Raw genomic sequence first — 16055 nt, forward strand, 5'->3', positions numbered from 1 at the left:
GGAAGGGGGGGGGGGGTTGCAGTCTTAGTCTGCTTTGCTTGAGATGCAGTAAATCCCCAAATCCCCAGCAGCTTTTCCTTACACTCGTCTGTCTCTTCACAGCCCTGAAGAAGACGGAGATTTGAGACCTCAACTCCGCAAACACCTATCTGTGCACAGGAAGGAGGAGAAACCTGAAAATCAACGGATGTCACAATGCGGCAATGAGCTCCAGCAGAGTCGTGGGGCGATGGGGAAAAATCGGCGAGCGCTCTCCCTGCCCCTCTCCCCAATATCAGGGCTACGACACATGCCAGCACACCCCCTCACACACTCCCCGGCCCCTACCCCAGAGGCACTACAGCAGCACTACAACCACAAGGATGTTGACACTGACAGCGCCAGCGATCTGTCAGACTCTGAGAGGCTGCCCGTGCTTCCCTCTCCCTGCACCCCCTGCACCCCTCCTCACCTCAACCTGCGGGCAGAGGTCATCAACAGCAATGACTTTCCCCCGGACTTCCCAGGACCCCATGGGATTCTGGGTGATGAAGATGAGAGTGAAAAACCCAGCTACAGTTACCCAGACTTTCTGCCGCCTCCCTTCAACAGCTGGAGCCTGAGACAGCTGGCAGTGTTTCTTCATACAGAGGGCCGTGGCGCCCCCCGGCCCAAACCTGTAGGGCCCTTAGAGAAGTACCTGGAGAGGCTGCTGCAGCTGGAGTGGCTCCAGATCCAAACGGTGCAAGCAGAGAGCAGCCGTCCCCCTGGGAGCCGTCCAAGGCCACAGGGTTTCCCCTCTGCCACCACTGCTCACCCACCGAGGCCTCACACAGCTCCACCGTCCAGACTCAACTCCCCTAAAGGGCTGCGGCAGAGCCAGCGAGCCTTTCCATTTGCACCTGTCAACAACCCCCCGTCACCAGCCTCAACCCAGCACCAGCACTCCCGCTTCCCAGTTTGCCCTCACTGTCACATTCGCTACCCGCTGTGCAATGGAAGCTGCTCTGCCTATGCCTACCAGCGCCACTCGCGGCTCAGCCCACTGCTTGAGCGCAAAGCCAGACCTGGGGCGCCAGCGAAGAGGAGCAGCAGTGAGACCCGAGCGACCTCCACGGAAGGTAGGAGCCCAGGAGGACAAGGAGGAGGAGCCAATACCCCAGTTAGCCCCTCAGCTGGAAGGAGTCATCTCAAGCACATGCAGGCTGCAGGCAATGCCCGTAAGCAACCGCAGGAATCTGGAACCAACCCAAATAGCAGAGGTCAGGTGAGGAAAAGCCGCGTCAGAGCTAACTCTGAGACAGATGTTAAAAAGGAGCCTGGTGGCAGTAAAGCAGCCGGTGCAGAGAAACGTGTTTTTGCTGCAAGTAAGAGAGAGGTCCTCACTTCCAAGAGAGTAGAGAAGGACTGGCAGAGGACTGAGGCAGGTCACGGTGGTCTGGCCTCTAAAACTGCCATGAAAAGAGCTACTAAAGAGCCGCAGTCTCTCTCCAAAGCACCGCTTAGTAGTAAGCAGAATGACAAAACAAAAAATGTGCACTTTGTTGCAAAGTAACCCCTATAGACCTACAGTGTAGTGCTTTACTTAGTAGTTACTTGGTACAGGAGCTTGAACCTATGCTTGCTTTCTGTGTAATCTGTGTAATACTAACATGTTGTAACTGTTGTGCAGCAGTCTAAATCAGTCAGTAGTGTACAGCCTTCAAAAGGTCAAAACTAACAAGAAGTTGAGCAGCTAGACTAGAGATAAAATAGCAATGATTTCAATGCACAATATGACAGTTAAATAGAACAGAATTATATATACATATTATATTTCATTCAAAATGTACAGTAGGTTTACGGTCATAATTTCAGACTGTTTTGACAAAAGGCTCACTATGGCCCTAAACACTAGTAGGATGAAAACAGTCTAAAAACACAGCTTCTATGTAAACTGAACTCTGTTGCACTGCACAGTCGTCTCTCAGTGTGCTACTAATGTTGAAATAGGCATAAAAAAGCATCTACTGTACCACTTAACAGCTTTCAGCATAAGTAATCTATAGTGAAGTTGAACACAGATCATTACATTTTAGTCATCCAATACAACCATAGCCGTTACTAGTGGAGTTTTTGATGTTAGAATGTATTTGTTGTCATTGCTCTTCCTTTAATTTTTGTCCTTTTTTTTTATCTCATGTTTTCAAGACTCATGTTCAGTTAAAGCATCTTGGCTGAAATGGCTGAAAGGAGGAGGCGCAATAAGTGGTTGTGTACCGCAGTGATGTAATTTGTTTCAGATATATTTGTGCAATGGTATTACATTTTTGGTTACAAGGGCTTTTCATGTTTGAACAGCTTGAATTGTAGTCTATGATAATATATTGTATTTTGCATAGAGCTGAGCTCTATCATTGAAGACAGTGTAATGTTTGCTACGAATGTAAATGCATATTTTTTCAACTTTTATATACCATAGTTATATTTATGAAAAGTGTTGTGGTTGACTTGTATTTATTCATTGTCATTATTATGTTTACATCATCATGCACAAAAAGAAAATATTTAGTAAAAGAGCTGAATGTAACTCAATGTCTGCTGTGCTGTACCATTGTTTCATTTCCACAATTCAATGGGAGTCCACCACATCGTAGCTGTAAGGCTGTAACATGGTGATGTTATACATATCATCATATTCCACTGCATACTTGAAGTCTTTAGAACACTGTGTTTACATTAGAGTGTCTTATATGTTTGTGATTTACCATGTGCACTTGATTCATGGGAATACTACATTCATGTAAATAATGTGATATGTATTCTGATTGCACCTTTACTTAATATTCATGTAAAGTATCAAAGCCATAGATAAGGGGCCAGGAGTGACAATGTTATTATAAATGTGTACATTATGTTGACACGCACGCAGAAAGATTGTGGTATGTATTTTCTCAATGTTGAATGCAAGTATTTGTAAGGCATAGAAATAAATGTTTTGCACTCAAGGGACACTGAACCATTGGCCATTCTTGGGAACACATAAAGAAATTATACACATTTCACAACTATCTTTATTACTGAGACCCTGCTAAAATCCCAAACTTAACCACATACACTTCATTCATTAATCATGCCAATGAGTGCATTCATAAGCAAAACATATTTATACCAGTATACTTGTTTTTTTAACTCTGGCAATTGGAAGTATTACATGCTTGGTTAAAGTTTTAAGAAAGTGTAGTTTTTATTCATTTGCATGGTGAGATTGTAACCTAGGTGCTTGGAATCTGATCAGATCATCACAGAGAACTCATTTTACATGAAATATTACTAATGTTTTTTCAGTTATTTGTGCTCACTGGAGCCTGTCTTCTCCAAAACACATTCCAAGTACCATAGCGGTGGGACATAACAATGATAAGTGTCTTACATCCTTTTCTGGCATGGAAATGGTTTTAGAAGATGACGAAGCTGCTTCTCTCTGTCATTCACACACCCTGCAGCAAAGAACAGGTAAATATTTGCAGCAATTAGTCATAATGTATTGATTCACATGATGCATTACCATGGTCTAAATTGCATTTTGAATGTGGGACTTCTGTGTAAAGTTTGCATTAGCAGCATAGTTAGGTTACCTAAGTGTGTGTTGGCAGTGAAACACGAACTGCCAAATGTTTCTAGGTTAACATCCTCTCTATAGACAGGCCCATCGTTCCACATGAGATCATAGCCACCCACCCTTTTCTCCTTGCCACTCAGCCTAATGAGAAAAAAAAACACAGTTAATTAGATTGCAGCAGCAGCGCGGCAGAAAGAGATAAAAGGAACTCATCTAATCGTCTGATCACCTTGTGATCTAAGGGAAATGGTGGTAGTTTCTGTACATTTGTACGGATTAGTGAAAAGAATCACTAAAGAATGTCTAGTGAGTAATGAATGGAGGGACAGAGAGCCCTCATACCTGGTGGCAGAAAAGGCAAACACATGATAAGAAAGAGGCCTTTACCGTCCCTCCATATCAACAACATTCAAAGTGTCTTCCAGCAGACGGCACTTCATCTCGTAATCCTCTTGACTACTGGGTGTGTGTGACGGAGAGGCGTTCACCTCAATTAACCACCTGCAAAGAGACAGAGGGTGATGACATTCACCAAACATTTACTTAGCCTTTTGAGCCGGCATTAGGCAAAATCCATAACGAACAGCAAACAGTTCAATGAAGATTGTTAGGTAGGCCGAAGCAAGTGAATTAATGTTACAATATTTGCATTTGAGAGAGGCACTGCGTGTGTGTGTGTGCGCGTGCTATTATTTACAGCAAGATTATTGCATTTTTCAGATATGCTGTGCAGATTTATGAGGTGTTCATACATGGTTATTTTTGGAGCCTAACACTAGCAGATTTACTGCTTTGTTTTTAAGTATTCGGTAAGGCAAATCAAACGTGTGCCATGTTTTCTTGTCTGTGCATGTGCCCGCCCTTCTGTGCTTATCTGTGAGTTTCGTGCCTTAGTGCATGTTTGCGAGTCAATGTGTATGTGCAGACCGTACGACCACTTACGGTTTGAGGTTCTGATCCAGCAGAATGTCGTACCCATACAGCTCAAAGCAGTGTTTGTCATTTATAATGACCTTTTGTACACTCTGTAGACTGCGGACAAATATGTTATCCATCTCTTGAAACAGAGTTTCTATCGTCTCTCTGCCGTGTTTCGCAGTCAGGTATCTTCGAAGCTGCTGCATCTGCCACTTACAACCCTATTTAGAGATTAATGAAACAGTACAGGAATACAGAGGAAATATAATCTGTTAAAGGGGATACATTTCAGAAAACTGATGTAAATATGCAGTAACATAATCTGCTGTTTGAGGTTCCTGAATTACGCACCTTTTCAGGATCATAGTCTGGCGCCGTTTTCTGAACAGCCACATTGGTGAGGTGCATATCTGAAAAGAGGCACTAAGTAGATTTTGGAAACTTTAATGACGTAATCACGCCCTCCACGGGGATGTGGATGAAAGCGACAAAATTAGGAACAACAGCCTCAGAAACTGGGTCAAACCGGGCTATTTAAAACTGACTTTGCTTGAATATTTAATCAGACAAAGGCTCAACTTGTAAAGGACTGGCACACTGGTACTTAAAACTCAAAACTAGACTATCACATCCGAGTATCAACATTCAAATGAAATGAGACAAAATGTGATGACGGCAAAAAGGGATACACTTGTCATCAATGGTGCTAAGGGAGAAGCGGGTTGTCGAGAAGCGGGCAAAGCCATCTCGATACAGCCAGGCCCTCAAGGGAACATACTAAAACACAAACACACATACACACACACACTGATTTAATGCATGCAGCAACATAACATTCATCATTGTGATTTACAAGGTTCACTACTTACTGATGTGACCAGCACGTACACCCTCAGATCAAATTTCCTGCCTGTGGGCGGTAAAAAAAACATAAACAGTATATAAGCCTCTATATGCTCACTAATATTATGTTATTATTAGCACACCTTATTATTTTTCTGAATTGGATTTACAATAAAACTGTATTTTTTATTCGGTTCATTACCATTAATGAGGTAGGGGTTCTCTATATAGCGTTGTGCCACATAGCTTTCCACTTGAGCTGCATCCTTCTGTTCCTCTGAGCGGGTGCCATCCTGTGTGAGCACAGTATTATCAATCTGAATATGTGGGTGTGTATGTAAAATGTAGTCATTTATTTTACACCTAATTCATGATGAAATAGATGCACAATACCTTCTTCCAATCCATAATGTCTTTCAATTTCCTGAAAAGGAAAATGCCTTTCCCTTGAGATTTTGCCACCTAAATAAACACAACATACATTTTCTGTGCTTTAGTTTCTGGAATCATCCAAATACTGAACTAATTATGATTTAATTGCACTAGATTACATCTGTGGTCTGCTTTAGCTAACCGGCTTCATGATCCAGGTGCTGCCAGGGCTTCTTTTGAACTCCTCTACAAAGAGGTGATATTCGCTGGGCAGTGCAAAGGTGCAGGGGAAAAAATCACATTTGGATGCTTCCATGCGGCCAATGTCCCTTTCGAGATTTTTCCGGTATCTTTTGAGGTTTTTCACCATGAGGTTTTTGCGGGTCAGCTGTAACATAGAAAAACATAATAATAGAAAAACACACACAAAAAGACGACCTGACTTTTGGTTTGAATGATATATGGTTATTGCTGTTGAAATCTCCAGTTTATAGCCTCAAAGCATACCAGACTCATTCTGCCTCACCTCATAATGGTTGCGAAAGTGGTTTATCCTAACATGTTCCTCCATGTATGAGTGATCGAAATTCTCCCTGAGCCAGCCCACATCACACCAGTTGAAGTCCCACTCTCCATCACTGTAGAAAAAAAAAAAAATCAGGTTCATGCCACAAATACAAAGACAGAGACACTGATGTGATGATGAACAGACAACCCTACTCACTCTTTGACTTCAATCCAGCCTGGTCTTTGGCGCAGGACATCCTGTATGGTGTTGAGTAGGCCACATTTGTAACGCACACAACTTCTTACCTCCCTGAGGAGACAATGTTACATAGTCACTGTAACCTGGACTTGTGAATAGCTATTCATTCAAACATCAGAACCACACTCACCGCTCCTCAGTTTTGGTACTGTCATATGAACCTTTGTATCCAGATGTCTGCAAAGGTGAGGAAAGAAAAACAATATTTAGTTAGTTAGTCCCCATGGTCTTCAGTACAAAGTTAGATTTTACAAACATTTTATAACTGCAAACTAACCTACACACCAAGTAGCAACTATCTGGTTTTCTAATTAATACGTAGTTAACCCTAACCCAACGACCTAATGAATTACTTGCTAGTCTTTAGCATAACCATGTTAATGTAACTTATTAATAAGTTACTCTTCATTAACTTATGGTACGCAGTAGCTGGAACTTTGCTAACGCGAGAATATATAATATATCACATAATAATATATTGAAATGCTTTCTAATTACCTTATACTTCGACATGGAGGCGCACACTATCAAATGTTAGAAAACTAGGATTGTTCACTAACGTTATGTGTATAACTATGCGTAAGAAACAAGCAACACCTGAGTAGTTAGCTCCTATTACTCCTAGCGTTGTTTGTTAGAAAAGTTGTCATGGTAACAACATCAGTCAATGACCGAGGGGAATTGTCCGTGTGTGCTTTCCGTAGCTTCCGTAGCATTTGTAAGCCGCTGACCATTTGTAGTTTTAGACATATTAAAGATTAGGTCCAGGTGACCTATACTGTCCGACTAGATCGATAATTACGGTATTACAGACGCTTATTCTTAAAAAAAACACCTTTCATGGGCGGGTGTTTTTAGTTAACAGTATTTGTAAACGGAATAAATGCCATATAAATGTATTACATCTTAAAAGACAGCAAAAACGTCACACTATCATCACCCCTTAACTTTACTATAAAATGACCACTTAGTGGCGCCAAAACCTCATCTAACAGTAAAATAGGACTTCTCTTTGCAGCATATACTGAATCTTTTTTTTCCACTTCAAAAACTCTTTCATCATCATTCGCTTCATCAAAACGATGATCCACTTATTTACCTATATGTGTTATCTAGGTTAACACATGTATTGGATATGGGAATGGAAACTAAATAGGCTTGAGGTTGAACAACATATATCAAGTTCATTGCTCCACTATCTTCATTTCTCCTTAGATTTTCTTGCTGTTAAGATTCTGTAAATACTTATTAATACTATTCTAACTGGCATATGCAATATTCTGACATAAGTATAAAATGGGAAATGTCATAACAACACAATATTCTTTCATATTTATCTCTGAATTCTTTTCTATATTTAAAGCCATATGTGAACATTTAACTTTCCAGAGGGATAAATGACCCACCGATTGCACCCAGTGACATACAATGACAGGAGGATTATGAAGGAAAACAGTCTGGAGTGGAGAGAGTTGGGTCATACTTGAAATTTGACCTCTGGCTTTAAGAAAGACTTTCTATGGTTTTCTGAGAAAACACACTGCCCTGTTCATTCACCCATCAGCTAATGGTCAATGGACTGTATCTAATCTGTTTATGTTTCTTGGTAACAGAAGATTCTCTTGTTTCAGTGTGCATTACTCTCCTCAAAGAAATTAGCTGGTACATGTCTCATTGATCCTTTGGTTGTTGTTTATCTGATAAAAGCATAGTGGATTGGAGTACAGGTATAGGGTATATGCTCCCCTATTTCCGAATTTTAAAGCATAATAACAGCTCAATCTATACTTAGTTCATGAAACATTTATTGTTTTAAACACCTTGTTGTATAGACTATTGCACATCTGAGTCAGATTCCTGTGCAAAGTTAAATAAATGGGTAGATTTCCATCTCCTATGCTGATTCCTTTGCCTTTTTCTTTCTCAGCCACCCACCACTAATCAAACAAACAACCATACTTTAGAGTCTGACATAAATAATCAGGACAGGCTAGAATTAACAGGGCTTTAAATTGAATTTGGATGTAGGCTATGGTTTGGCTTGCTACCAAAGTGTCCACAAGAACAGAGGCCAGACCTCTCAGTGGTGTGTAATAGGATTTCTGTACTGAGCTGAGCCAAAACCCAGTCTCAAAACCTTTCTATAAGTTATAGAAGAAAGTGCTTTATGTGTGTCACTTCATTGAAATTACAGCTGTTACAAAGCGTAACATATGGTTGCAAGAACTGATTTTCTATTTAGTGCTGTCATATAGGAATTTGGGTATTATTACGTATTATAACGAAGAACAGACAAGAAAATCCAGTGAAATGTAGCAGCTCTAATATTTCACTTCTAAAACAGCTGGCTATAAGATGTTTTTCAGTTTTCTTTTAAACTTTATCAACATCATTCCCTTTGGTGAGCCTCAGGCATCTTTCTTTTATCATGTTTGCTGTAAAGGAGATGTTTGTTTATTGAAATGTTAACAGGTGTTAATTTAGTTCCCAAAAGTGTCAATAATTGGAATAAACAAGAATGTAATTAGAGCAATCAGTCAAGTTATCCAAATTGTGGATTAATAACTGACAAATTATCCAAATAAATGGATGGAATAGAAGTGATATCATATTTTTCCATCTCAGTGAAAAAGTAATATAGATAGTGACAAGATAGATATTAGATATTTCTAATTTCTAGTAAAAGAAATAACGTTTTAGCCACCCACAAACTCGTGTGGGTGGCACACCCATTGTGTTTAAACACAATATAGACAATTTGTCCCTACATAAACTGCGATGTCTTCCAAAATCCGAAAAGTTAGTCCTTTGCCAAGAGTTTTCATTTACATCACCACCGCAGCATTACAAATCCCATTTTCGAGTTTAATGCTTTATGTCTCATGGGAGACAACAGTTTTGTCCTTAGAGCACATTTTTTACTCCATGCCTTTCAAACCCCAGCTTCTGCAAAACTCTTTTTCTTAACCCCCAATAATCGGTTAAACCATAGGAGCCAATCAGGGGTCAACCTCTCAGCAAGCTTTTATTTTGAGGCAAAATCCTGCATTTGTGTGTGTGCAGTTTTGGTTTTGGCAGTCATCTCCCCAGAGAATCAACAGTGGCTGTACACATTATGCTTATAATTCTGGATAACCACTTCTATTTTTCTCCTTATGCAGCATGAAAAAAAAAATCACTTGGAATTGAAACTGTTTTTGAGAATCAACCCATGGGTGTTTCTCTTTCAAACATGAAGCCCGTGTTTTGTATGGATCTGAAATTAAATTCCAACTTTATTGGTGGTCATTTTATATTTATTTAGATTTTTCTTTGAAAACCTCCCTTTGACTGGCTCAGTTTGACAATGCTGATTTTATCACGGTGTGGGTTTTGCATAAATCTCAATAACGCCACTTACTGTGAAGCATCCTGCAGGTTATACAATTTCCAGTGGCTGATAGTCATCAGTCCTGGTAAACCAAATGCTCCTCAACAGCGACCACAAAGCAGGGAATCTCTGTGGGATTCAGGGGCATCAGATGTTACTCATAAGTAAGGCATCTTGCTGACTTAAGTGTGATAGTCCTTACCATGGAATCATGTTCTGTTTGATGGAAAGTTCAGTTCGGTCATTAATCTTTCTGCAGAGTCTTAGTACCCAAACACCCTTGTTGTGTCACTGATTCAGGTCAAGGGAACAAGTAAAGGTAAAGCTTTAAAGCAAAGTTATTTTAATTACCTAAAACTAAATTAAAAACTAATAACTATAAAAAATGTTGTTACCTGAAATAAAAATAAAATCTAGATTAACTGAAATGATATGTAGTACTTACAAAACTAACTGAAATAAAAAATATAAGGAAATGTCTTTAGTTTTTTGAGGAGGCATTTATTATGTTTATTGAGACGGATGTCTACGTGACTGAGTCAATTACATTCACAAGGCAATATATTTTTATTGTAACACCTATTCTGAACTTCTTAAATCAAACAAAAAGCTTCATAATAAAAGAAAATAAAACAAATATTGAAATGAATAAAAACTAACTACAACTAAACATTTTTAAACAATAAAAACTAAACTGAAATCCACTTTAGAAACTCAAATTAAACTGAATTGAAGACAACCATTAAAAGTTTATAACTGCTTTGAAGCATGAAAATGTAAAAGGGGCAAAGGGACTGAGCTGATATGTGCCAAGAAGTGGCATTGCTGAGGTCAAACCTGCCCATGTGACATGACTGAGCATCTCTGTCCTGCATCATTCTACATAAAGAATATTCTACCAATGCTGCTTAGAGTAACTGACAAACTGTCAGGAAATTACTGCCTCAAGGCTTATTTAAGTGTGCGTACGTCCTCTATGTCTAATAACATCTGTGCCATTGATATAGGCAGGACAGGAATAAATAGCAGGTAGTGTTTTCATGTGTCCTCTGTTCTATAGTTGAGATCCACTTCCTTTCTGTACTTGATTTTCTTAGCCTTATCAGATTTATTGAACTGTTTTACATAACAGTTCTTCATATTAATTTCAACAGGCTTACATATCTGCAGCCTCTGAGATGTTAATGCCACCTGTTTATTATTTCTCCGCTCCCTACCTCAGTAGCTCCACAGCACTCCAGAGGCCATGAGTCTTCAAATCCCCTGGCTTTGCACACCCAAAAAGTTTTCTAATAAAACATAAGAAGAGGCCAAGAGAAACAGGACAAAGTGGCAGCTGGAATCCTCCTCAAATGTATTACATTCCCAGTTGTCTCCCAGTTAAATCGCCAATCCACTGCAATGAGTTTCCTTCTAGTGACTATCAACTGCAGCTATAATCACCCCTACACAAGCAGATGTTGGTGAACATACACTACATGTGTTATGGTATGAAACCATATGTCTGGCTTCTTGAGAAAAAAAAGAGGGAAGAAATATTGTGTAAAATTATTACAGTGATCTAGGAAATACCAGGAAACTTGTTAGGTCCATGATGGATTTTTTAAAAAACATGGATTTTTAATGGCATTGCTAATGAAGTAAACAATTTAAGTAGTAAAATGTGTTGCTTAATGCAATGCGAATAAAGTGTGAAAGATCTATTTAAATGAGGCCTACTATTATATTTCACACCTCAATCCAATTCTATTGCCTTGATCAGCCAAACCAATGTATCCATGGAGATTTTATATTTTGATTTGGCCTGTTTAATCTAAATAACCATCCATGATCAAATGAACTCACACTGCAACATCAGATTCACCAGACCAGGTTGTAAGAGGTCTTTGACAAAAAAAAACCAAAATGATACCTTGAAAGCATGCATGCATCATGTGACCGCTAAACCACATGCAGTCAACTTTCTGATAGCATTCTGTCTCCACAACTCGGGTCAGGGGAAAGAAAACAGAATATGGTCTTCATTTATCTGGAATTTCTCTCTGTTTCCCAGCTTGGGGATTGTGCCAGAGGACTGGGGTATGGCACAAAACCCTAGCCTTGGGGAATTTGGGAAGGAACCAGAGGGCAGTCACGAGTCAGACAGATCTAGGTTCACTGGATGCCTCTGTAGAAAAGTATAAATCCAGGACACTTACTGCATACAACCCAGAGAGTCAAAAGGTACAGTTAACATTATGAGACACTTTGGATCATCATGCCAAAGCATCTGAATAAAATCTTCCCATGAGGGTATGCATGTGTTTCATGTAAGTGTGTTTGTGTGATCTGTGTTTAAATGTAACAGTTTCTCTGGGTCTGACTCAGGCTAAAGACCAGTTAACTGGGACAGCTTCTCCAACTAGGGACAAAAGCCATTTCCCCAATTTGGAAAAAGCTGCTTTTTGGGTCATTGGTTAAGGTTAATAATAAGACTTATCTTTTTAATTCAAATACTTACATTTAAATGGATTTTCATCCTACATATTAGTTCATCTTCAGAGGTTTCCGGAAGTGATGGAAAAACTGTACAGTCAGATGAGAACATAACAGAAAATCTAAACAGATTAGCAAGTTTCCTCTACTCTTTTCTGGCAGTCTGGTGTTTGATAGAAATGATCCCCCAGGAGGCAAAACAGAGTGAAAGGAAATTGGAGTTGGAGGCACAGTGAGGTCTGTTTGTTTTTTTAATAGGGATCTGAGCATGACTGAAGGTATACCCTCATAAAATCTCCTGCTGGTCCTTGTTTAGTTTCCAATGCACACTCAACATTTCCTTCAAATTTCCAAACGTATTCCCATGTAGCTTCCATGATTACTTCATGCAGTGTATGTGTGTTGTGTTAACTTCAGAAACAGACACATACACACTTACAGTGGAATGATGAACAGAATGGATCAGTTAAATGGAGTTGAACTGAATTATATTGAATTTTAAGCAAGATTCAAAATTAATTTTATTTCCAGTGGCGTCAGTGCCAGGAGCAGGGCCAGACATGGTCGTCACCATATATTTGGTTGCAAATCAGTCACATACATCACCAGACACTTCTCCTGGTGATGCTGTGCCAGGCCTGAACTGCTGCCATCATTAGCTTTAGTCTGGTCTTCATGAAAAGAAATGCATGGTGAAATTGACTGAAGTTGGATGATTGACACCATCAGTCAACAACACATTCCACTGTTTGGACATACTCCTGTATGACTGTAAAACACTTTAGTTGTTTGGCTGCATGTTCAGGGTCATCGTCCTGCTGCATGACCCTCTCTTTGTCCATGTCTGACAGATGAGGTGAAATGCCTTGGATTATGAGATGTTCTTTTGCCCTCCATACTTTCCAATTTCCATCATACTTGAACAGGTTGATCTTGGTCTCAGCTGTCCATTACAGTTCGTTTTAAAACTCTGCAGGTGCAGAGACCCGGTGGCAACCTGGTCTTTGTATTCTTGAGGCTTGTGATCCCTCACACAACTCCGCCCACATCCTTTTTCATGGTCTACCAGGTCATCTGCAACTGCTGGGCTCACTTGTAATTTCTTACTTCTTAACCAAAGCGTTGTATTCCAACATATCTCATATTTTGGCTGATAGATTCATTCTCTTTTTTTCAGCCTCTCAGCGGTCAAGTTTACCGGCACTGACACTTCTTTAGTCCTCATGCTGAGAGACAACAGAATCCAAAGGCAAAACACACCCAGAATTGACTTCAGAGCAGAGCGCGAGGCACTTAAGCAGTCAATCATGCAGTCACGTTTGGGTGAATGAAGAGAGAGAGAGAGAGAGAGAGTATAGTTCAAGTATAGTACAGTTCCTTGAGTCTGTGCCCCTAACTGGCCCCCCACCCAAAATGCTTCAAAATCCAGATGTAGATTTGCAGACTCCAATTACACATGCACACAAACACACACATATTCAATTACAGTCTAATTGTAGCAATTATTCACTGAGAAAACCTTTAGACAGTCACACTTGAAAAAGTCAACACCTGTTTACTATCAAAACAGGTCCACCATCCATGCACAGAACGACAATAAATTATATATTCCCATTTTCTATAATACCATTTCTAACAGAAATAACTTACTAAAAACATATCACCTCAGTGATGTACACAATGAGCATAGTTACGTAAACTAAACATACTAACTAAAATAATGATATAAAATAATATTATAATGTAATTGCTTACAGTTTTTCTGACCTTGCATGAAAGGTCTTGACTTGAAATCTATGTACAGTATACTCGGATAAATGACGTAGTCTATAGCTCTTATATTATATATAACATTTTACTGCAGATGGGAAAGCAATACTCTTGTGTGGCAGCAGCACTGTGTTTAGTAGATAGCCTAAGGGGTTTTTGTCTAGACCACAGGATTATAAACCTCAGAACAGTAACTCTCTCCCCAACAGTAATAATGGATTGGTCCATTGGGCCTGGAAACTGCAGCACAAATTGATCCTCAGAAGTGATGTGATCAAATGTTCTCAAAATTATGTTAAAGACATTTCCTCTGGGTCTTAACAACACTGACCAGCATCTCCTTTTAGTCTCCATTGTAAGGGCATGTTGGGCAAAAATACCTTTGCAGCAGCACCTTATCTTTGTCTTGGGGCAGACTGTGATTATCTCCACATTGACACTTATGTAACAAAAAGAGTGCACTCAGTGGAGTGTAGATCTCCACCAGGGATTCTGATATGATTTCTGATATAGATGTATGCAAAGTTTTCAATAAAGTTTAATACACTTTTGTAGAGTATTTTCTTAGTTTTCTTCAAAGGTTGAGAATGTAACATTTACGAGAATCTATTGGCAGAAATGGAATATGGTATTCATAGGCATGTTTTCATTAGTGTATTATCACCTGAATGAGAATGAGCTGTTTTTATCTACAGACACTGTGGGTCACTTACTATGGAGGCCACCATGTTGAACGGTAGCCCAGAAGTAACCTGGTGGTCACCATAGTTTAGAAAGGGAGGGTTAAGCGAATGAGTTTGTTCTGCAATCTGCAGCTACACCACTAAATGCCACTACATCCTACACACTAGACCTTAAAGAATGGCATTATAACTGAGCATTTGGGGTTCTGTATAAACTTAATGAGGAAACAATAAACAAGACAATCAGTCAAAAACTTTGCTACCCCTTTCTCACCTCCCAAACAAAGAAAAGTTGATTCTCACTCAATTGGCCCTCTTGGCTTCCATACAGTCACTTTATACTCTCGTAGTCCACCAGTAAAAAGAAGAAGGTAGTCAAGATGGCAAAGATAAGAAAAATTAGGATTCATTCATCCCATTTAACTTTAGTGGATCATCAGGTAAGGATGGTTCAAGATTTGACCAAACTTGATGTCTCCTGAGTCCTGTATTGGAAATTAGCTATGGACAGATACACACACAGAAACAAGGACACACACCTGACCAAAGGCATGATCCCCTCCAGGCTTATGTCTGGAAGGGATAACAAAGGTGAGCATAAATCTGAAGTTAAGATTCTAGATCTTTGATCCAGATTTATTAGATTATTGTGAGGTGTGAAGTACTGTGCTTCTGTTTTATAAATTACAGCAACAATTAAAGTTGTCATCATACAGTTGGATTAATGTGCAGCATCAGACAAGAATTCATCAGACAAGAATTCATGTTGGCCCAGGGAATGATCTTTTTTACTGCCTTAAAGTAGCAACCACTGTTTACATGTCATCAACAGGAACACAAGCGCAGCAGTTCATCTCTGTGAACACACACAGTAGTGCTGCTGCATCTGACAGAGGGGGTGTTAAGGGAGGCGTGGGCGTGAACCCAAACCTCTCCAAAGCCCTGTATTTTTGATTCCAGCTTTTAGAAAGCGAGGTGCCTTTGAGAAGCATCGCTGCGCTCTTTGCTCCAGAGATCACCTTCACAGAGCACTCTGAGCAGTTTACGTTAAGGAAACCGCAGTTTCCTCTCTTTTCAATGCGCAATTTGCGGATAGGATTTATGACATGAAACTATAAATATGAAAGAAACAGTGCAACAAACAACTTCAGATTCTTTATTTGCTGTTTGACGCCTGGACTATAAGAGATGAGCTGCACATGGACATCTGCACTGAAGTTGATGGATTTTCACTCCATGCTGGTGGGAGATTAATTTAACAAGTGCGCTGCATCCTCA

At 39.8% G+C, this 16055-nt stretch overlaps 2 protein-coding genes across 2 annotated transcripts in view; one reads left to right on the forward strand and one right to left on the reverse strand.

The window, feature by feature from the left end:
* Positions 1 to 2966, forward strand: part of fam217b (family with sequence similarity 217 member B) — a 3871-nt gene extending 905 nt beyond the window's left edge. Inside the window, exon 4 of the mRNA XM_035656777.1 lies at positions 103 to 2966. Coding sequence (XP_035512670.1) covers positions 103 to 1534 — 1432 coding nt within the window. The 3' untranslated portion in view covers positions 1535 to 2966. The remainder of the gene's footprint in view (positions 1 to 102) is intronic.
* Positions 2967 to 3051: 85 nt separating this feature from the next.
* ttll9 (tubulin tyrosine ligase-like family, member 9) lies at positions 3052 to 7084 on the reverse strand. The gene is made up of 14 exons (XM_035656778.1): positions 6978 to 7084; positions 6610 to 6656; positions 6438 to 6530; positions 6240 to 6351; positions 5916 to 6101; positions 5735 to 5803; positions 5544 to 5634; positions 5368 to 5408; positions 5188 to 5275; positions 4850 to 4908; positions 4523 to 4719; positions 3968 to 4081; positions 3597 to 3721; positions 3052 to 3458 (listed from the first exon to the last, which is right to left on the reverse strand). The coding sequence occupies exons 1-14, from the start codon at positions 6990 to 6992 to the stop codon at positions 3388 to 3390; spliced, it is 1308 nt and encodes a 435-aa protein (XP_035512671.1). The 5' UTR covers positions 6993 to 7084; the 3' UTR covers positions 3052 to 3387.
* Positions 7085 to 16055: the final 8971 nt, after the last annotated feature.

This window comes from Morone saxatilis, unplaced genomic scaffold (genome assembly GCF_004916995.1).
Source record: "Morone saxatilis isolate NCDOM2014 unplaced genomic scaffold, NCSU_SB_2.0 Contig15, whole genome shotgun sequence".
Lineage (NCBI taxonomy): Eukaryota > Metazoa > Chordata > Actinopteri > Moronidae > Morone > Morone saxatilis.